Source organism: Ranitomeya imitator, chromosome 2 (assembly GCF_032444005.1).
Source record: "Ranitomeya imitator isolate aRanImi1 chromosome 2, aRanImi1.pri, whole genome shotgun sequence".
In the NCBI taxonomy this organism is placed as follows: domain Eukaryota; kingdom Metazoa; phylum Chordata; class Amphibia; order Anura; family Dendrobatidae; genus Ranitomeya; species Ranitomeya imitator.
Window position 1 is genome coordinate 76,771,985 of NC_091283.1, and position 24,439 is coordinate 76,796,423.

The 24,439-nt window shown below is 43.8% G+C and overlaps 1 protein-coding gene across 2 annotated transcripts in view; it reads left to right on the top strand.

Annotated features, from left to right (window-relative positions):
* Window positions 1–24,439, top strand: part of ADGRG4 (adhesion G protein-coupled receptor G4) — a 145,193-nt gene that overhangs the window by 18,283 nt on the left and 102,471 nt on the right. For both annotated transcript variants that reach the window (XM_069746998.1, XM_069746999.1), the window contains exon 2: window positions 21,682–21,786. In XM_069746998.1, coding sequence (XP_069603099.1) covers window positions 21,682–21,786 — 105 coding nt within the window. The remainder of the gene's footprint in view (window positions 1–21,681; window positions 21,787–24,439) is intronic.

The following is a 24,439-nucleotide window of genomic DNA, read 5'->3' on the forward strand; positions in this document are numbered from 1 at the left end:
GGTGCCCTGGGCTTATCTGACCCTGGACGGGATAGTACGTCATAGCCAATCGGCCGCGCTCACGGGGGGAGCGCGGCCGATCGCGGCCGGGTGTCAGCTGCTTATCGCAGCTGACATCCGGCACTATGTGCCAGGAGCGGTCACGGACCGCCCCCGGCACATTAACCCCTGGCACACCGCGATCAAAGATGATCGCGATGTGCCGGCGGTGCAGGGAAGCACCGCGCAGGGAGGGGGCTCCCTGCGGGCTTCCCTGAGACCCCCGGAGCAACGCGATGTGATCGCGTTGCTGCGAGGGTCTCACCTCCCTCCCTGCTACCTCCAGCCCCGGATCCAAGATGGCCGCGGATCCGGGTCCTGCAGGGAGGGAGGTGGCTTCACAGAGCCTGCTCAGAGCAGGCACTGTGAAGCCTGCAGCGCTGCATGTCAGATCAGTGATCTGACAGAGTGCTGTGCAAACTGTCAGATCACTGATCTGTGATGTCCCCCCCTGGGACAAAGTAAAAAAGTTAAAAAAACATTTTCCAAATGTGTAAAAAAAAAAAAAAAAAATATTCCAAAATAATGAAAAAAAAAAAAAATATTATTCCCATATATACATTTCTTCATCTAAATAAAAAAAAAAACCAATAAAAGTACACATATTTAGTATCGCCGCGTCCGTAACGACCCGACCTATAAAACTGTCCCACTAGTTAACTCCTTCAGTAAACACCGTAAGAAAAAAAAAAAAAAAACGAGGCAAAAAACAACGCTTTATTATCATACCGCCGAACAAAAAGTGGAATAACACGCGATCAAAAGGACAGATATAAATAACCATGGTACCGCTGAAAGCGTCATATTGTCCCGCAAAAAAAGAGCCACCATACAGCATCATCAGCAAAAAAATAAAAAAGTTATAGTCCTGAGAATAAAGCGATGCAAAAATAATTATTTTTTCTGTAAAATAGTTTTTATCGTATAAAAGCGCCAAACCATAAAAAAATGATATAAATGAGGTATCGCTGTAATCGTACTGACCCGAAGAATAAAACTGATTTATCAATTTTACCAAACGCGGAACGGTATAAACGCCTCCCCCAATAGAAATTCATGAATAGCTGGCTTTTGGTCATTCTTCCTCACAAAAATCGGAATAAAAAGCGATCAAAAAATGTCACGTGCCCAAAAATGTTTTCAATAAAAACGTCAACTCGTCCCGCAAAAAACAAGACCTCACATGACTCTGTGGACCAAAATATGGAAAAATTATAGCTCTCAAAATGTGGTATTGCAAAAAATATTTTTTGCAATAAAAAGGGTCTTTCAGTGTGTGACGGCTGCCAATCATAAAAATCCGCTAAAAAACTCGCTATAAAAGTAAATCAAACCCCCCTTCATGACCCCCTTAGTTAGGGAAAAATAAAAAAAAATGTATTTATTTCCATTTTCCCATTAGGGCTAGGGTTAGGGCTAGGGTTAGGGCTAGGGCTAGGGTTAGGGCTAGGGTTAGGGCTAGGGTTAGGGCTAGGGTTAGGGCTAGGGTTAGGGCTAGGGCTAGGGTTAGGGTTAGGGCTAGGGTTAGGGCTAGGGTTAGGGCTAGGGCTAGGGTTAGGGCTAGGGTTAGGGTTAGGGCTAGGGTTAGGGCTAGGGTTAGGGCTAGGGTTAGGGCTAGGGTTAGGGTTAGGGTTGGGGCTACAGTTAGGGTTGGGGCTAAAGTTAGGGTTAGGGTTTAGATTACATTTACAGTTGGGAATAGGGTTGGGATTAGGGTTAGGGGTGTGTCAGGGTTAGAGGTGTGGTTAGGGTTACCGTTGGAATTAGGGTTAGGGGTGTGTTTAGATTAGGGTTTCAGTTATAATTGGGGGGTTTCCACTGTTTCGGCACATCAGGGGCTCTCCAAACACGACATGGCGTCCGATCTCAATTCCAGCCAATTCTGCGTTGAAAAAGTAAAACAGTGCTCCTTCCCTTCCGAGCTCTCCTGTGTGACCAAACAGGGGTTTACCCCAACATATGGGGTATCAGCGTACTCAGGACAAATTGGACAACAACTTTTGTGGACCAATTTCTCCTGTTACCCTTGGGAAAATACAAAACTGGGGGCTAAAAAATAATTTTTGTGGGAAAACAAAAAGATTTTTTATTTTCACGGCTCTGCGTTATAAACTGTAGTGAAACACTTGGGGGTTCAAAGTTCTCACAACACATCTAGATAAGTTCATTGAGGGGTCTAGTTTCCAATATGGGGTCACTTGTGGGGGGTTTCTACTGTTTAGGTACATTAGGGGCTCTGCAAATGCAATGTGACGCCTGCAGACCAATCCATCTAAGTCTGCATTCCAAATGATGCTCCTTCCCTTCCGAGCCCTCCCATGCGCCCAAACGGTGGTTCCCCCCCACATATGGGGTATCAGCGTACTCAGGACAAATTGGACAACAACATTTAGGGTCCAATTTCTCCTGCTAACCTTGGAAAAATACAAAACTGGGGGCTAAAATATAATTTTTGTGGAAAAAAAAATATTTTTTATTTGCATGGCTCTGCGTTATAAACTGTAGTGAAATACTTGGGGGTTCAAAGCTCTCACAACACATCAAGATGAGTTCCTTAGGGGGTCTACTTTCCAAAATGGTGTCACTTGTGGGGGGTTTCTACTGTTTAGGTACATTAGGGGCTCTGCAAACGCAATGTGACGCCTGCAGACCATTCCATCTAAGTCTGCATTCCAAATGGCGCTCCTTCCCTTCCGAGCCCTCCCATGCGCCCAAACGGTGGTTCCCCCCCACATATGGGGTATCAGCGTACTCAGGACAAATTGGACAACAACTTTTGGGGTCCAATTTCTCCTGTTACCCTAGGGAAAATACAAAACTGGGGGCTAAAAAATAATTTTTGTGGGAAAAAAATTTTGTTTTATTTTTATGGCTCTGCATTATAAACTTCTGTGAAGCCCTTGGTGGGTCAAAGTGCTCACCACACATCCAGATAAGTTCCTTAGGGGGTCTACTTTCCAAAATGGTGTCACTTGTGGGGGGTTTCAATGTTTAGGCACATCAGTGGCTCTCCAAACGCAACATGGCGTCCCATCTCAATTCCTGTCAATTTTGCATTGAAAAGTCAAACGGCGCTCCTTCCCTTCCGAGCTCTCCCATGCGCCCAAACAGTGGTTTACTGCCACATATGAGGTATCAGCGTACTCGGGACAAATTGGACAACAACTTTTGAGGTCCAATTTCTTCTCTTACCCTTGGAAAAATAAAAAATTGGGGGCAAAAATATAATTTTTGTGAAAAAATATGATTTTTTATTTTTACGGTTCTGCATTATAAACTTCTGTGAAGCACTTGGTGGGTCAAAGTGCTCACCACACCTCTAGATAAGTTCCTTAGGGGGTCTACTTTCCAAAATGGTGTCACTTGTGGGGGGTTTCAATGTTTAGGCACATCAGTGGCTCTCCAAACGCAACATGGCGTCCCATCTCAATTTCTGTCAATTTTGCATTGAAAAGTCAAACTGCGCTCCTTCCCTTCCGAGCTCTCCCATGCGCCCAAACAGTGGTTTACTGCCACATATGGGGTATCAGCGTACTCAGGACAAATTGGACAACAACTTTTGAGGTCCAATTTCTTCTCTTACCCTTGGAAAAATAAAAAATTGGGGGCAAAAATATAATTTTTGTGAAAAAATATGATTTTTTATTTTTACGGTTCTGCATTATAAACTTCTGTGAAGCACTTGGTGGGTCAAAGTGCTCACCACACATCCAGATAAGTTCCTTAGGGGGTCTACTTTCCAAAATGGTGTCACTTGTGGGGGGTTTCAATGTTTAGGCACATCAGTGGCTCTCCAAACGCAACATGGCGTCCCATCTCAATTCCTGTCAATTTTGCATTGAAAAGTCAAATAGCGCTCCTTCCCTTCCAAGCTCTCCCATGCGCCCAAACAGTGGTTTACTGCCACATATGGGGTATCAGCGTACTCAGGACAAATTGGACAACAACTTTTTGGGTCCAATTTCTCCTGTTACCCTTGGTAAAATAAAACAAATTGGAGCTGAAGTAAATTTTTTGTGTAAAAAAGTTAAATGTTCATTTTTATTTAAACATTCCAAAAATTCCTATTAAACACCTGAAGGGTTAATAAACTTCTTGAATGTGGTTTTGAGCACCTTGAGGGGTGCAGTTTTTAGAATGGTGTCACACTTGGGCATTTTCTATCATATAGACCCCTCAAAATGACTTCAAATGAGACGTGGTCCCTAAAAAAAAATGGTGTTGTAAAAATGAGAAATTGCTGGTCAACTTTTAACCCTTATAACTCCCTAACAAAAAAAAAAATTGGTTCCAAAATTATGCTGATGTAAAGGAGACATGAGGGAAATGTTACTTATTAAGTATTTTGTGTGACATATCTCTGTGATTTAATTGCATAAAAATTCAAAGTTTGAAAATTGCGAAATTTTCAAAATTTTTGCCAAATTTCCGTTTTTTTCACAAATAAACGCAGGTACTATCATAGAAATTTTACCACTATCATGAAGTACAATATGTCACGAGAAAACAATGTCAGAATCACCAGGATCCGTTGAAGCGTTTCGGAGTTATAACCTCATAAAGGGACAGTGGTCAGAATTGTAAAAATTGGCCTGGTCATTGACGTGCAAACCACCCTTGGGGGTAAAGGGGTTAATAATCTGGGAAGGGGCCAGTAGCCATACAGGTTCCCAGGCTATTAATATCAGCTCACAGCTTGAACATAAGACTAAAGGTACCGTCACACTGAACGATATCGCTAGCGATCCGTGATGTTGCAGCGTCCTGGCTAGCGATATCGTTCAGTTTGACACGCAGCAGCGATCAGGATCCTGCTGTGATGTCGTTGGTCGCTGCAGAAAGTCCAGAACTTTATTTCGTTGCTGGAGTCCCTGCAGACATCGCTGAATCGGCGTGTGTGACGCCGATTCAGCGATGTCTTCACTGGTAACCAGGGTAAACATCGGGTTACTAAGCGCAGGGCCGCGCTTAGTAACCCGATGTTTACCCTGGTTACCAGCGTAAACGTAAAAAAACAAACACTACATACTTACCTTCTGCTGTCTGTCCCCGGCGCTGTGCTTTCCTGCACTGGCTGTGAGCGCCGGCCAGCCGGAAAGCAGAGCAGTGACGTCACCGCTGTGCTTTCCAGCCTCTGTGCTCACAGTCAGTGCAGGAAAGCACAGCGCCGAGGACAGACAGCAGAAGGTAAGTATGTAGTGTTTGTTTTTTTTACGTTTACGCTGGTAACCAGGGTAAACGTCGGGTTACTAAGCGCGGCCCTGCGCTTAGTAACCCGATGTTTACCCTGGTTACCAGGGGACTTCGGGATCGTTGGTCGCTGGAGAGCTGTCTGTGTGACAGCTATCCAGCGACCAAACAGCGACGCTGCAGCGATCGACATCGTTGTCGGTATCGCTGCAGCGTCGCTGAGTGTGAAGGTACCTTAAGACTTTAACATAATTCTGAAGGAGATGCATACAATCCTAGAAGAGCTTTAAGGCCCAGATAAATATTAGCCTAAAGACTTGGTGGGACTGCCAATGGTCAATCCTTTTGTTCTCTGGGACATAAGCCTCTGCCAGAGGAATCTGTTAAGGTATCACTCAGAAAATGCATTTAAGGTACCTTCACACTGAGCAACTTTACAACGAGAACGACAGCGATCCGTGACGTTGCAGCATCCTGGATAGCGATATCGTTGTGTTAGACACGCAGCAGCGATCAGGATTCTGCTGTGATGTCGTTGGTCGCTGCAGAAAGTCCAGAACTTTATTTGGTCATCAGGTCAGCGTGATTCGTCATGTTTGACAGCAAAAGCAAGGATGCCTGCAATGTTTTTTCACAGAGCTAACAACCAGCGAGAACGATAAGTACGTCACTGGATCGCTCCTGCATCGCTCTGGAGTTGCTGTGTTTGACATCTCTACAGCGACCTAAACAGCGACGCTGCAGCGATCTAGTTTAGGTCGGATCGTTGTCTATATCGCTGGAGCGTCGCTAAATGTGACGGTACCTTAAGAGTCAAGCTTTCCTGTGTATGGGGAAGTCAGGAACAGTTGCTGTCAGTTCAGCAGACAGCTATCTAATGTAATGTATATGGGGTCTTTATTTTCTGCACTGGCTGCTATAAACTGCAACAGATTGCGCCATCATATGTGCTTGTACCTCACTACACAACTCTTCCATTATATTTATCTATTCATAAAAAAATACTGATAAATGGTGAATATAGAAAACAGAAATATATATTTAATTAAGGAACCACAAATATACTGTATATAAATTACAATAAAGAGAATGATAATGGGTTCTAAAACATGAGCAAACGATAATGAACACACAACTTTCATACCAATAGTATTCACATAATATGTAAAATTCATGAATAGGGACAATGATATTGAGTCCATTATTAATACTGCAATATAGCGAGGCTCATTACCGCCAAACAACCGCTGGTTACTAATCGTTTCAAAATGACAGAATACCTCACCGATCAGCGTGTTGGTGCTTTGAAATTCAGACCAAAACAGTCGCTCTTCTCTCATCTGGAAAAACACTTTTCACTTCATAAAATATGACTTTCTGCAGAGTGACGTGGATGCATTTGGCACCAGTAAATCGTAGTATTCCTATACACCTTCACATCTCATAAATCCGCACAAAAGAGTATTTTCTGCAGTTGTCAGCTGTCAGATAAAACAACAAACTGTAGTGCATACTTGCCATATCGCAGAAACTTTAGTAAGATTTATTGATCATAATAATCATAAAATAGGGTTAAAATCTGAGCCTATCAAAACTTAAAACATACAAATATTAAAACAGCGACATGGCTTGCTTTGCCCGATATACGGTTTTGCCTTCACGGCTTCTTTTAGGTCAGACAGTGCAAGGCATGCCGTAGTTTTAATTTTTTTATGTTTTAAAGGGAACTTGTTACCAGTTTTGCAGGGTACAATCTTGCACCTGCGCACAAAAATCTCGACTTGTGCCAGGGCACTATGCTTTGCCCTTCTGAAAGGGAACAGCCAAAAACATATGGGCGCATGTGCACTTCTGTTTTTGGCTCTGCGCGCAGTAGGAGAAAGCACAGCGCGCAGGCGCAAGCCTTGATTTCTTTGCACAGACGCGAGATTTCACCTGGTAATGTGGTTGAAGTCAGGCATCATCCAAGTCAACTAAAAAAGAGGACGGCAAGCAGCAGCCGGGAGGAGAGGTCCGAAACCATACCCATCACACCGGACCAACTCAATTTTCATACAGGAAAACTTTAAAAGGTTTTTACGGGGTATGCATGGGGAGTCAGAGGGTTATATAAGCATTTACGGAATGCAGTACAGGCGCTGAACGTCATAGTGTAATAGTTTTTATTGTTATATGACAAAAGTAATGACAGGTTCCTTTTAAATTTTCATATGCTTGGATATTAACCCTATTTTATCAGCAAAGTAAATAATTAGTGTTAAAATTCCCACCAAACAGCAGATGTGCACTTGTGTGTAGTTTTATCGGCTGAACAGCTAGACATTCGAGATTGAATTTTTAAGAAACAACTTTGAGTGTTTTTATCTTCTTCACAACTCTATCCCAGACATGTCTGGTGTGCTCCTTGGTCTGATTTTCATGATGCTGTTTAATCCCCAATGTTTTCAAACAAACCACTGAGGCCTTCACAGAACAGCTGTAGTTATACAGAGAATAAATTACACACTGGTGGGCTCAATTTATTAATTATATGACTTCTGGAGGCAATTGGTCAGTCAAAATTTTATTTAGGAGTATCAGACTACAGGGGCTGAATACAAATCCATGTCATAATTTCAGATTTATGTTTTTAAAAGATTTAGAAAAACAGATATCATTTCCTTTACAAGTCACAAATACTTGCTACTTTGTGTTGCTATGCTAAATAAAATTCAAATAAAAGTTTGTGGGTGTAAGGATAATAATTGGAAACGTTTTTGGAGTATGAATACTTTTTCAAAGAACTGTAAGATCTGTGTGGTGAGACATTCCCTTGTAATGGGTTCTTCATGGCCTTGTCCACATGGTCTTGTGAGATTTGAAGAATGGCATGTAGTGATCTATTCTGTACTGTAAGTGAACTTAGACGTCATGTACCAAGGGTAAGGTGTTCAACCAAGTCTACACAAACCATCAAGAGGTGTTTGCGCGACATTGTGCTATAAGCCAGATGTTCAGCTATAGGTAGTCCATTGCCCTCACACCACAGCTCTCAAAGGCTATCATGGTTCAGAGTAAGATGGTAATGAAGGCTGGAATGGAGGTCTATCCTGTTCAGCTATAGCTGAAGATTAGTCTGGGTATCTCGTGGGCAACGCCATGAAAAGGAAAGTGTCCCAAGAGGTATTTTTCAACACAATACCAGGCCGCATGTTGCTTGTGACTCTGCGAGCAGCCTCTGTGGCCTTTATGTGCTATCATAGCCTGTAGCCATCCCTGGACTTTTCTCCCATCACTAACATGAGTGATCGGCAATTGCAAAGGGAGCTGCCAGCAGCGGATCTTGATCATTTTTGTGACCAAATGCATAAATCATGGAAGTACATTCCTACAATAACAATTAATAACCTCACTGATATCATGCCAAAGTGTGTAAGTGCATGTTTTTCATTGCAAAGCATGAAATCTGCAATGAATTGCTCACTAGGAATAAGCATGATGCAAAGTTTTACAACCTCAGTTAAACACCTGGTTCTAAATTCGGCTGTGAATTTTGTATGTATCACCTTCACCACGAGTGTAGTGTGTGCAGATTGATCTCCCAGTGGTCTTCAATACAATAGCATAAGTGGTGGCACATGCACAGATTGAGTTCTAGGCTCGTCATCGAGCCTAGATCTCACTCTGTGCATGTGCCGCCAGTAGCACCATTTTATTGAAGATAGCTGGGAGATCACGTACCGCCTGCGGCGAGGGCAGTGCCAGTGTGAACTTTCAAACAAGAGGCAGACACCAGAGGCAAGCAGAAGGTCAGGACAGGAGCCGAAGGCTCTCTCCACAGTCCCGCCACTATGCGCCTAAAGCTTATTACATCAAAACTTCAAATGCAGGATTATAGAACAATCACAATACGGATTTCTTCAGTAAAGATACCTAATCTGTATAACAGCACCACTATGGCCATGCCTTTACTTTAAAGGGGATATCCAAGACTTAACAAAAAAAAAATGTATCTAAGCACTAACAGGCACGTAATTGCAGCTTACTTGCCTGTTGTGTCCAGCGCCGTTCTTCCCCAGCACAGAGCGGTCACAGGCACTCCTGGCGGGAATTCAGAAGCCTCTGCTCACGTCTTGTCTATAGAGCGAATGCTTCTTTTCCGGTCTGCTTTGTCAATGGGGTGGGGCTTCCAATGTCATTCTGATTGACAGCCGGATCCCTACTGGGTGATCCCGCTATCAGTCACAATGACTTCGGGAGTCCCACCCTGTGATGTTAGCAGAGGGAGCTGAATCCCCGGTAGGAGCGCTCTGTGCCGGGGAAGAACGGCATTGGGCACAGCAGGAAGGCAAGCTGCAATCACCTGCCTGTTAGTGCTTAGATACATTTTTTGCTTTTTGTAAATCCCCAGACACACCCTTTAACATGCAAAATCTTGCCGACAGGTTCTCTTTAGGCAGTGTATATTGTGTGCATATTATATTGGAAGGGCGCAGTGGCCAAGATGCTTTGGCTGTATAGGGACCATAAATTCTTGATGCCTGCCCTGGTGTACGGTATATACTGTATTGCAATATTGTACCGATATAGCTTCTACATTAACTTACAGAAGATCATAGAAGCCTCTTCTTTTATACTGCATCAGCAATGGTTAAAGAATCAACTGCTACAGAAAGAAATGATATAAAAAGAAAGCGTGGGACGCATTTATCATATGATATTAGTAATCATTAAAGCATCTGTTCAGGACTATCTTACATATAATGGTGAATATTACTAGCTTTTACAGTGTATGTCGATAGTCTCAAAATGTCTTTGTCTATAAAAGCTGTGAGGGTTTGACTCACTCAGCCGCTTCCCAAGGTAGACACAGGAACGCTTCTTGTGGTAAATCACCTGCTGGTTTATTGTGGAACAGCACAAACCAAAGCAGGGTTCAGCAAAGTAAACAGAGCCTTTCTGGCATAACGGCAAAACAAAAAGATAACGTATAACAAAGTCCAATTGTCTGAGGGATTCGCCCTCTCAGACCACCATGTGTCTTCAGCTCCACCTGGAGCCATCGCTTGGAGTCTTTCCTCTCCAAACGCAACACACAGACTGCCTCTCAAAGCCAGCAATTTAAACCCAGACCGTGTGACTGATCACATGACAGTGACATCACACAGGTTCTATTAGCACACGGCTGTGCCGACTCTGCAGGTGGAGATATGGTGGACATCCTCCCACCCGCTCTATAGATGTCCACCTAAAACCAGCCCATGTATGCAATTTTAATTTAACCCTCACAACATGTAGTGTGCTGGAGGAAAATACTCTGGTTTCACATCACTGAAGCCATTATGCGCAGTGACGTATATCTGCCTTCATGTACCATGCCAGTGATCCTGTCACAAAGCGTACTTCTTTGCCCTATGGATTTTTTAGATTATTCTTATTTGTATGATATATGAATTACTGAGGAGTAGCTAGGATAACGTATTGTAACATGAAAGTGAAAATGTCATCCTATACTTAGTAGCATACTAACTTGTATAAGACTCTACCAGTCAACTTCTGCTTATAAAATCACTAACTATCACTTCTTTTGTGCAGGGTGAATAAGTGCTTTCCTGAGTGTAAGGAAATTATTACTCTTTGCGGCCTCATTTTTTGCCTGCAGAGTTCTTTCTACTTTTCACCAGTCAGTGGTGAAGAATTACATGAATTTATGTGCATATAATACACAATATTAGTCTGTATATGACAGTAGTTGGGTATTTGTAAATGACTGACTGCATTAGCTATTATGTAAGGTGCTGTACACACCAGTTTTGGTTAACATCCAGGAAGATCACCGTGTTCTCAGAAGTCACTTTCAATGCCAGCCTCTCTGAAATTACTGTCACCTCCACAATTCAACACCAAAGCAGAGTTCATTCAAAATTCTTGTCACTACTGGATTACCACAAATATGGTGGCTCAGTGGTTAGCCCTGTTGCGTTGAAATCCTGGGTTCAAATCCCACCAAAGACAACACCTGCAAGGAGTTTGTATGTTCTCTCCGTGGGTTTCCTCCAAGTGCCACTCTTTCCTCCCACACTACAAAGACATACTGATAGGGAATTTCCATTGGGGACAGTGATGATAAAGCGCTGGGGAATTTATGGCGTTATATACTGTGAGTAAAATAAATACTCAAATATATACCTTGACAGTAGTCTCCTGAAAATAATACAATAAATCTCTTTGGCCTTCTGGTCCATTCATGATGGTTGAAAATGGTCTTGCCATCCTCTTGGGCTACATTCACACACTTGTGTAACTGTTACCATCCATGAGAGAAGACTGATTTTTTTTCTCTGGTGTCATCCTTGTTGCTTCCAGTTTTTTCTCATTCTTTTTTTTTTCACTGAAGCAAGTAGACTGTCTGAACTTTCTTGAAACAGCTGTAGTGCAGTGGTAGCACCCTATGCAGTGATGGGGCAGTTACCCAGCAAAGTTCAAAGCAAAACGTCTCTTTAATGTTCAACTCACAAAAACGCAGCACACAATATCCTCCAGATCGCAGTTGGGAACCATATCCTCTGGATTACAGCCAATAAATATGCCAGGCCACCTTCCTGACCTGTTGCCATGGGCGACTGCACCGCTGTGTACAATGTCTCTTTAATCTTTAACTATAGCAATTGTTACCATCCACCTCTCGTGTCTCCCCTTTTCCTCATAGTATGTAAGCTTACGAGCAGGGCCCTCACTCCTCTTGGTATCTGTTTTGAACTGTATTTCTGTTATGCTGTAATGTCTATTGTATGTACAAGTCCCCTCTATAATTTGTAAAGCGCTGCGGAATATGTTGGCGCTATATAAATAAAAATTATTATTATTATTATTATTATTATTAATCTTCAACTCACAAAAACACAACACACGATATCCTCCGGATCGCAGCTGGGAACCATATCCTCTGGATTACAGCCAATAAACATGCCAGTACACCTTGGAGACCAGTTGCCGTGGGCGACTACATTGCTGCGTATGCTGTGGGTGCCAGACCTTCCAGCTGCCTTGGCTGTTTGGCTCCACTTGCTTGTGTTGCCTCACACAGGTGGAGATCTGCAGAGCCTGCTGCTCTGTACTCCTCCAAACACCAGGTTGACACTGACTCTGAACCTGACACACTCAAACCCTATACTGCAGGGTTTTAAACTTGAATCTGTGGCTTTCAAACACATGGAAAACCTGGCCAGGTGTGATGAGGGAGCAGCCGCCATCTTGGATACGGGCATACTAACAGAGATTGGCGTGACTCCATTTTGTCTCCTGGTCACAGGTCTGCAGAAACGAGCGCTCCTGGCCCCCACCTTTTCTCATGAATAAAGTTCCTTTTAGCATGGTAATGGGATTAAGCTCAGTGTAGCAGGCAGAAGGTACTTCAAAGCTCAATGAGGAAGCCACACCAGCAGGGGGCTTGTAAGTGCTTGGGGGCTCAATTAGAGCAGGCATGTCAAGTGGCCACAGGATACACGTCCATTGTGGCCTCCCAGTCGAACCGTCTCCAACATGGAATCGTGAATTATGGACGCATCGTCCAAGGTACAGGCTCATAAAAAATATCCCACTCTCCCCAAAGAAATTGCGCATCTGTCAGTGCAATTCCCGAGTCCGTGGGAGTTCTGAAACCTGAGATATGGAAATCAGCCTCCCACAGTGACCGAATGGGTCTGGGTTTGGTCCCTGGGCGCCCGGCAGAGCAAACCTTGTGCGCTGGTACCACCCGTGTACTGATCCGACCCCCCTGAGAGCAGTTATCCCATTTATTAGATATTGGAATAAATCTTGCAGGGAGGCGGAGGGGTGGAGATTGCTAGCCCACCCAATTTTAGGGGGGAGGGACATGGAAGGTTTAAGAGCAGAGGACACTTGGAGAGAGACTGAACAGAAGAAGATGATGATAAACTAAGGAACAGGGTATGCCAACCAGAAGGGAGCAAGCACACGCTTTCTGGGGGCTGCCCGGCAACTAAGTCTTGGATCTGCGGAACGCTGAGCCCCCCTGGCTTCCACAAGCGACCTTCAACCTGGTAAATTGACCTCCAGCTGTATACCTTTAAGCCCTGTATTATGATTGTTATATTTTACTCTGACTGTAACTCTTGATATATTTTAACTGTATATTACTTCTAATTACCTAGTGCGCCCTTAAGGCAATTAAATAATAAATTAATTTTGGGCTGATCCTTTTACTCTGATTGCGAATCTTAGAATACCCAGCATGGGTAACAGGGCAGTCTCCCCAGCGGCCATTTGCTCTAGGTGCAGCTCCCTTATTGACCTGAGAGACAAAGGGGGCACCGGAGAGCTGTGCCTGTGTAGCGACGTCACGGATTGGTGACTTGGGAGGAACCGGGCTTCCTTCACACCAGGAATTAAACGGACTGCACCACTACCATCCTGTAGTCTGTTTCAAAACACAAAAGCCCAGAGCAGGTTTTCTAAAATCTTCCTTGGACAACTGGTTTGCCCAAGACTAACACTTACTTTTATTCCACATTGCAATCACAGCAACTCGTGTGACTGCAATGCACTCCCATGGCCTCAATACACCTCTGTGCGAATCCTGGGGGAAACATACAGCGACCCTCACATGTAACACCAGTCACTGCCTCACGTCGCTGACTCTGCACAACGGATCAGTTAAAAATGGATGAAACTTGGACGAAGCTCTGAAATACAAAGTCTGTCTTCAGAGTGTCATTTGTGTTATATGGATCCCCGATGGATCCCCGTAGACTTTAATGACCAAATCTGAGTTACAAAACGGATGAGAATAGAACTCTCTGTGACCCCGAGTATACTGCGAACCCGGTAAGTAAGCTGCAAAACATCCAACCAAATCAGATTTTTTGCTACTTGCTTGTTGCAGTCGCAGTATCCTGGAGGATGCAAAGTGACTCCATTCACTTGTGGTACTATGACAGGTGCCATTGCCAAAGTCACAGTGTAGCCCCAACCTAAAAAGGACAATTATCCCAGGTTGAAAGCTGCACTTTAGATATTTACTGTGAGCAACTATTGTCCGATACATGGTATATACTATAGTATAGTACGGTAGATAGTGGTACAATGACGGTGTAAGGGTAACACAACAATTGGTTGATCGAAATTGTAAATGGGAGAGATTCAAATCTTTATTGGTTAAGAAGGCAAAATGTATTCCTATAGGTGACAGCCAGGTATACATAACAAAAAATAAATTGTAATTGGCTTAAACCTTCTGTTAGAAAGACTATTAATAAAAAAAGACATTTAGAACATATAAATCTTTGGGGTCCGCACTAGCATTGAAAAAGTACATCGAGTCAAGTCTCAAATCCCAACAAATCCAGTAAATGCATCAATACCAAAACACCAAGATCCAAACAAGTGAGTATAATGACTAATGGTAAGGCTAGGGTCACAAGACCGTATTTTCTGTCATGCAAGAAAATCGGCCCGACTATGTTAAACACACTCTGATAAGAGTTTGATCCGATTTACGGATGAAAATTGTGCATGTTGTGATTTTTTACCTTGGACAAACTCGGTATCAGGAATAAATCAGACATGTGCACGGCCCCATAGAATAATATTGGTATGACTGCGATCCAATGTTTTGTCGGATCACACTCAGACCGAAAATCCGGTTGTCTGCACGACCTGTAGCAGGGAATTAGTCATTGAGGATCAAAAGAAGGCAGAATTACTAAATGGGTTCTTCATCTATGTACTATAAATACCAAAAAAGAGTCCAAGGGTCCTTAAAGAAATCTATCTAACAAGACTCTGTGCCGAGCAACTAGCAGAGCAGGAACAGGAGCTGAGGTGGTGGCCATTTTCAAAAAGGTATCCAGGTCTTTCCCAGGTAGTTATAGACCAGTTCTAGACCTGTATCAGGGAATTAGTCATGGAGGATCAAAAGAGGGCAGAATTACTAAATGGGTTCTTCATCTATGTACTATAAATACCAAAAAAGAGTCCAAGGGTCCTTAAAGAAATCTATCTAACAAGACTCTGTGCCGAGCAACTAGCAGAGCAGGAACAGGAGCTGAGGTGGTGGCCATTTTCAAAAAGGTCTCCAGGCAGGGGCGGATTATCAGAGGGTCAATATGGGCAGTAGCCCAGGGCCCAGTGGTCTGGGGGGGCCCTGGGCTGCTGCACAGATTGACCCTCTACTAATCGTCTGAGAATGCCCACCGCCGGGCCGGCATGTATGTGCCCCCGGATCCGGTGGGCAGAGAGAGGGGGCCCGCATTGGGCCCCTTCTCATCTGCTCACCGGGCCCCTTCCGGCGCTGCGGCGGTTTCCTATTGATGAGCGGGCGCGCGCCCGCACATCAATAGTTAACAACAACAGCCGCCAGCCAATTGGAGGCTGGCAGCTGAAGTCGGCCGCAGCGCACACGTCGCCGGCGTCTGACGTCATTGTCAGTCGCCGGCGAGTGTGCGCTGCTGGAAGGAGCTCGCCGCCTGGAGCGCGGACAGGTGAGGAGACTGTTTTTTTTTTTGTTTGTTTTTTTGATAAGCTAACGGACACACTGGGGGGCAATGCTGGAGGACACACTGGGGCAATGCTGGAGAACACACTGGGGGGCAATGCTGGAGGACACACTGGGGCAATGCTGGAGGACACACTGGGGGCAATACTGGAGACACTGGGCAGATTGCTGGAGGACACACTGGGGGCAATACTGGAGACACTGGGGCAGATTGCTGGAGGACACACTGGGGGCAATACTGGAGACACTGGGGCAGATTGCTGGAGGACACACTGGGGGCAATACTGGAGACACTGGGGCAGATTGCTGGAGACACTGGGGCAGATTGCTGGAGACACTGGGGCAGATTGCTGGAGACACTGGGGCAGATTGCTGGAGACACTGGGGCAATGCTGGAGACACTGGGGCAGATTGCTGGACACACTTTCTGGGGGCAATGCTGGACACACTGGGGCAATATGCTAGACACACTGGGGGCAATATGCTGGACACACTGGGGGCAATATGCTGGACACACTGGGGGCAATATGCTGGACACACTGGGGGTAATATGCTGGACACACTGGGGGTAATATGCTGAACACACTGGGGGTAATATGCTGGACACACTGGGGGTAATATGCTGAACACACTGGGGCAGATTGCTGGACACTGTCTGGGGGCAATGCTGGACATACTGTGGCAGATTGCTGGACACACTGGGGCAGATTGCTGGACACACTGGGGGTAATATGCTGGACACACTGGGGCAGATTGCTGGACACACTGGGGGTAATATGCTGGACACACTGGGGCAGATTGCTGGACACACTGGGGCAGATTGCTGGACACACTGGGGCAGATTGCTGGACACACTGGGGCAGATTGCTGAACACACTGTCTGGGGGCAATTCTGGACACTGGGGCACATTGCTGGACACACTGGGGGCAATATGCTGGAGTCAGACACTGGGACAGATTGCTGGTCACACTGGGGCAATGCTGGACACACTGGGGCAGATTGCTGGACACACTGGGGCAGATTGCTGGACACACTGGGGCAGATTGCTGGACACACTGTCTGGGGGCAATGCTGGACACTGGGGCAGATTGCTGGACACACTGTCTGGGGGCAATGCTGGACACACTGGGGCAATATGCTGGACATTCTGGGGCAGATTGCTGGACACACTGGGGGTAATATGCTGGACACACTGGGGCAGATTTCTGGACACACTGGGGGTAATATGCTGGACACACTGGGGGTAATATGCTGGACACACTGGGGGTAATATGCTGGACACACTGGGGGTAATATGCTGGACACACTGGGGCAGATTGCTGAACACACTGGGGCAGATTGCTGGACGCTGTCTGGGGGCAATGCTGGACATACTGTGGCAGATTGCTGGACACACTGAGGGTAATATGCTGGACACACTGGGGCAGATTGCTGGACACACTGGGGCAGATTGCTGGACATACTGGGGCAGATTGCTGGACACACTGTCTGGGGGCAATGCTGGACACTGGGGCAGATTGCTGGACACACTGGGGGCAATATGCAGGAGTCAGACACTGGGACAGATTGCTGGACACACTGTCTGGGGGCAATGCTGGACACACTGGGGCAATGAGTCATGAGTGCAGGATTGGAGAACATATGGCTGGAGCCAGGAATGAGACACACGGGGCCAGGGTGGGGAATATTATTACCATAGGGGCTAATTAAGGGATATTATTACTGCAGTGATGTATTTATTTTATTTTTTTTGAGTATACTGTTTTAAATGGGGGGGCGGTCCTGTTACTGTGCAGAGTGACACTATATCGCCTTTTTTTCATAGTGTTGTAATGTAGAAGTTGTGAAAAATTAAGTAATGTGTTCTGCAAGTGGAGCTCGAGATAACTGTGTTATTTCCTTCAGAAACGAGTCCTGGCTGGAAAAAATGATGGCGGTCTGTGCTGGATGAAAGATGAAGGACTTCACCTAGAGACGTCACTGGTGAGTCAGTGTTACCTATACACTGACACTATACACTGTATACTATATACAGAGCTCCTGTGTACTATGTCACCAGTGATCACTGTATTCCATATACATTATATACAGAGCTCCTGTGTATAATACCACCAGTGATCTCTGTATTACCTCTACACAGACACTGCATACTAATTACAGATCTCCTGTGAATACTGGCACTTGTAGTGATAGTATTGTGTTTGTTTGTTTTTTGATTTTTTTTTATTAATGATCAGTATTGTAGTATTCAGTCACTATGTGGTGGTAATATGTGGTCTGGAAATGGTGTTGTGGTATTTGTCCCTTGTATGTGCTATTTGGTCACCAAGTGGTGGTAATATGTGGTCTTGACATGGTGCGGTGGTATTTGTTCCTTGTATGTGATATTATTCGATCACTGTGGTTGTAATTTGTGGTCTGGTCATGGCGCGGTGGTATTTGTTCCTTGGATGTGATATTGTTGGTCAAAATATACCTAAATTGTATTGCAGATTTTAACAAATATTTAATAGGTTACAGTAGAGTAGGGCCCGGCCATTTTTCTGGAATAATCTGGCTCGGGTATGGCACATGACCCCCGTCACATGACCCCCGTCACCCGTCACATGACCCCCGTCACATGACCCGGGGGGCCCACAGTGTCTGAAGAGCCCGGGGCCCTGGCTACCCTTAATCCACCCCTGTCTCCAGGTCTTTCCCAGGTAGTTCTAGACCAGTAATCTTAAAATCCGCTATGGTACAAATGTTTGAGTGGCTTGTAAGAGACTATACACAGGAATATGTGCCAGAAAATAATATTCTAAGTGATTGCCAGCACGGCTTTTCGAAGCACGAAACTAACATTTATAGGAAGAAAATGTACTTGTTAGTACATGGGGTGAAGCGTCCAATCCTTCGTATTTACAGTCCTCTATAACAATCGCCAATCTATCAGCTAATATTGCCCATAGACCAGCAGTTTATCAGTCTAAAAGCCATAATTCAGCAGACCAGTTCTCACTGCATTTATTAACTACAAGTTGATCAGACAATATAGATAAATGCATAGGACAGAATGGGAAGTCAAACAGTGGCTGCCGGCAAATGAATATACATTGAGTCAACTATATTTAGTTTTCTGAAAAATAAATAATGACACATCTGCCACTTGTAAAAGAGAGACAGAAAAAAAACACTCAGGCGGACGGAGGACGGCTGATATATGAGAATAACAGTGCCCTGCACTCGTCCACTGCCCAGATCCCCATTGAAGGCTATATGATGACGTCTCGTGTTGTATGTCAGGAAGCAATGATCATTCACTGATACTATACTGTCTACTGCTGTATGGAGAAGGATCAGTATACGAATAGAATATGGGAACATGTCATTTCTTAATATTTCTTAAAGAATTCCTAATTGAAGGTGAATGGGTAAGTTTTTCAATAGTTATTAATGATGCCATGTAGAAAACTATTGAGTCTTGGGTACTTTCTGCACTATACTTTTACACTATTCTTTACATATTTATTAATACTTCACTGTCTGAGCGTTCTCATACTGTAAAAGAACGCAAATGTATCACAGATCTGGAGATTTTTCAGGATCCCTATAGTGTGCCTTTCCCCATGTCTATAAAGGAAAAGTCTTCTAAGACTGGGAATACCACTAATCACTTGTCTCAAAAAGTTGGAGAAGATTATGATACTTTGCACAACCTATGAAAAAAATCTTTTTTTTTTTTATATCAAACCTGACATATTGTAAATGTTGAGAATATTTTATCCAGTAAATTCAATCCCTTCCGGCCACCATTTTTTCCTTTTTCTTTTACCTCCACCCTCCATGAGCCATTTTTTTGGGACTTATAAAGGAAACCTAACATCTGATATACTCTTCCAGATCCTCGAGCAGCAAGCATTGATAAATTCAGTCACGTATGTTTGACTTTGAAATGCTGCTGCATTTTAGAGGAAAACTTAATTTAAAAGCCATTGAGGACCGAGCCACATGGGAGATTAGTCGGCTATGGGGGCCTTTGGCAGTTTCTCCCCTGGAGTGACGGTTTTCTCCTTGCATGTGTGTATAGGAAGTGACCTGTCACTCCAGGGCAATGGGCGGGGAGATGTTGCAAAGGACTTGCAGAAAATGGCGACAAGCAAAATTTATTCTTACAAATTTCCCAAAATGTTTTTACCCTTAAATAATAAAAACTGTGCATATTTGGTGTCGTCATTATCGTAGTGACCTGGAGAATCGTATTGCTGGGTAATTTTTACCTTATAAAGAACACTAATTGTACAAGTTAAAAAACAATTGAATTGTGCTTTTTTTTTTTGCTGCTTCACTGCACTTGGAATTTTTTTCCCCATTCATTCAACAATACAACTTGTCATGCAAAAAAAACCCTCACATGGCTATATCGCTGGAAATAAAAAGTTATGGCTCTTGGAGGAAGGGGGGGGGGGAGTGAACAAATGGAAAATCGCTCTGGATTGAAGGGGTTAAGTTGTCAGGTCTATGAAAAATGTGGATGGAAAAGGACCCAAAACTTTAGATTGTTATTCCATTATGTTTTTATATCAGAGGGTCGAAGAGCAGCATCTGCACATATTACTGTTGTTTTTTTTTCACTTTTGAGCATCATTCAGTGGTAAATCTCATTGTTGTTCTATATGAGAATTCGGAGAGGAAGAGGACTTGAACTCCGGTGTCACCTATTGGAAGAAATAATCTTCAAAGTTAATATCAAGCTTTGCCGCATTGCTAAGGCTAAGTTCATGTCAGTGTTCGGGGGCTTTGCGGAGGGCTGCATACTACCACCGTTAAGCTCCGCCTACTTCCGCATACTTCTGCATGCGTCTTGCGTACCTATCTTTAACATTTTTCCTATATCTTTAACATTGGGTACGCAGGACATCCGGATGTATGTGGATGCGTCGTTTTGACTTGCCCGCCGTCCACACAAAACGCAACTTGCTGCATTCCCGTACGGTTGGCGGGCGAGTCGAAACAACGCATCCGCATACATCCGCATGTCCTGAGAACCCAATGTTAAAGATAGGTACACAGGACGCATGCAGACGTATGCGGAAGTAGGCGAAGCTTAATAGAGGAAGTACGCAGCCCTCCGCAAAGCCCCCCGAAACGCTAATGTGAACTTAACCTAAGCAAAAAAGCCAAAGCAGAATCTCAATTTGAAGACCCATGTTTAGGGGGGGTTGCCACTCCTCAGGGCAAAGCAAGAGATATGATTTGGCAGTATGAAAGACCTCTGACTGGGGTCTTATTGCTATTCTAGAATTTAGAAATGTGGATGTACCTGGATAGGTATAATACAATAAATATTTGTACTGTGAATAATCACCTAGGTGGGTTAATAATGCAGCTGTTTTAATAATCCTAACATCCATGATGTTACAGCAATTCTGGGTAGATGGTCACAATGCAATATCCCCAGTCCACAAGATCCCATCCTGGGGCCAATAGTTGCACTAGCCCTGTACCAGGCGATACCCACTGTCTCCCAACTTTTGGTTGGCCCACAGCTTTTGTATCTCTTGCCAGTCTAGTCTATAGTAACATCCATGCTCCATACCATGACCATAGCACATGTCTCCTGTTCCAACTGGCATCAACAGTCCTTAAGATAGTTCTTTACATCCAGACAATAGATATCATGACCGTAGTACATGTATTAAACTCCAGCTGGCAACAACAGTCCTTAAGATAGTTGCTCACATCCAGATGTTAGCTATCATGACCGTAGCAAGATCCAGCCAGTAACTACATATAGTCTCTACAACCCCTTTAAATTTCATCCAGAACAGGTTTTGATCCGGTGCCTACATTGTTCCTGCTGCATCTTGTTTGTATATTCAGTTTATTCAATATCCTGCATTGATAATAAGTTCAAACAAGATAACGAGAAGACAAAGAACAGAAGGTGCCATAAACCAATTTCTCTCCATTCTAGATGTGAAAGCAATTAAAATGAAGGATCCAGGGACCAGTCGATATCGATATCTCTTGCATCTTTTCTTCATGCTGACATTACCCATTGGTTTAGCAAAATCAACAGGTAAGATTAATTATGCATCTTCATGTATTAACTGGATACGGGGCCTGGTTAACCTTTTGGGGTATGATTAATGACATATTTATTATTCTATTTCCGCATAAAAATTGCAAAAAAGTTGTGTTTTCTAGAGAAGTCATGGTGGTCTTAAAAAAAAAAGGTGTGGAAAACAAATTATTTGGAAACCATTTTTTTAAAAATGCATTAAAGTAGCAATTTGTTCAAAAGTCTACATTAAGATGCAACAATATACAGTGGTCTCCTACTCTTTTCTAATTTTGGGAAACGTGACATAATTCTCATTCAGACGTCCATTTTTTCACGTTCGAGAAAAACGGTCCTAGTTTGAGCAGTGATTTTGTTCAGTTTTATTAGATTTTCATCTGCGTTTCATCTAAGTTTGATCTGAGTTATATCAGGCTCTCTTGTATGAGAAAAACAACAATTTTCTTTCTTCTCCTATCTATCAGTCCATAAACGGTCAGGATGCCATCCAAGTGCTGTCCAAATTTCACGGACCCATAGACTTAGATTGCCGACGTTGATCTGACAAAAAAAATTAGACATGTGAAAAGCCCCATAGACTAACATAGCTACAAGTTCTATGTGTGAAAATCATGGATAGAACTTGTATGTGAAGAACAGACTTCTGAATGAGCGTTTAGCGTGCAAAAAAGTCCTAATTTGTGCAAACATTTTACATTGACTTGTGACATGTGACACATTAGTCTCAGTCTTTCATCTAAGTTTGGAAAGTGGCATAATATGTGCCATATTAATCAAAAAAGGGCAATATTTCCTAAATACGGATTGGCAGAGTTGAAGTGGGTACACTAAAGATTTGGCACAGTTGAAATCCTTTTTGAAAAATGTGGGCCATTGTGTACTTCCATGCATTTGTAACTTTGAGTACAAAGAGTACAAATAAAGGTGGCTTTTTTCAACCAACTCTTGTCTATTGGTATATTGTGTAGCACCATTTTGTTTGTTCAGTTCAATTAACGATTTTGAACACAGACTTGAAGGACCCATTCACATGGTATTATGCTAGCATTATGATGCTCTATAACATGTACGGAGTGTGGGGCCAGCATTAGGGACAGGCAAACTAGGCATTTGCCTAGGGCTTCCACTCCCCCCCGAGGGTCACCCAGCAAGTGGTGTGTTGCTAATAGCAGCACACCATGCTGCCACTATGGGGTCAGTGAGTAAGGGAGGCCCAGTGCAGTCCCCCCGCAGCTTGCATTCAACTGTATCAACATAATAGATGCCAATATAGTTGAAAACAATGATGGAGGAGAGAGCAGGTATCTGATGCAGCAGGCGCAAAGATGTCACCTCGTCAGGTGCCACACTGTGTCGGCAGTAGAACTGCTGAGGACATGGGCTGGAGAGTGAAACAGCAGGGGAAGTGGGAGAGGTGAGCATGTATTTGTATATTTTTTATTTTAAATAAGTGAGTACGTGGTGGCCAAAATACTGCAGTACTGTGGGGGCTGCATTATACTTTATGGGGTCTGTATTATACTCTATGTAGGCTGTCTTATACTCTATGGGGCTAAATTATACTATATGGAGGGCTGTATTATACTCTGAGGCTGCATTATACTCTATAATGGGCTGCATTATATTGTATGGGGCTGTATTATACACTATGGGGGCTACATTATACTCTATGAGGGCTGCATTATACTATATGTACGCTATGGAGCTGCATTACACTCTATAGGGGGCTTCATTATACTGTATGAGGGCTGTATTATACTATATGGGGGCTGCATTATACTTTATGTGACTGAATCATACTTTATGGTGCTGTATCATACACTATGGGGGCTGCATCATACTTTATGGGGGCTGCATCATACTCTGTGGGGGCTGCATCATACTCTGTGGGGGATGCATCATACTTTATGGGGGTTGCATCATACTCTATGGGGGCTACATCATACGCTATGGGGCTGCATCATACTTTATGGGAGCTGCTTCATACTCTATGGGGCTGCATCATCCTCTATGGGGCTGCATTATTCTCTTTTGAGGACTATAGGCTGTGGTTATACTATATGTACTATATGGGCACTGTATTATACTCTATTGAGGACTATGGGGAGTGCACTATACAACATGTACTATATGGGGGCTGCATTATACTATATGATATGGGGGCTGTTTTATACTCTACCAAGGACTATAGGATGTGTATTATACTGTATGTACTATATGGGGACCGCATTACACTCTATTAAAGACTATGTGGTTCATTATACTAAATGTACTATATGGGGGCTGCATTATACTGTATGGGGGCTGCATTATACTGTATGGGGTCTGTATTATACTATATGGGGATGCATTATATTCTATGGGGCTACATCATACTCTATGGGGCTGCATCATACTCTATGGGGCTGCATCATACTCTATGGGGGCTGCATCATATTCTGTGGGGGCTGCATCATACTCTATGAGGCTGCATCATACTCTATGGGGCTGCATCTTACTCTATGGGGGCTGCATCATATTCATCATGCATCATACTCATACGTATATTAGGGATTATGGGGGCTGCAATATACTATATATACTCTTTGAAGCTGCATTATACTCTTTGGGGCTGCATTACACTCTGTTGAGAACCATGGGCTGTTCATTA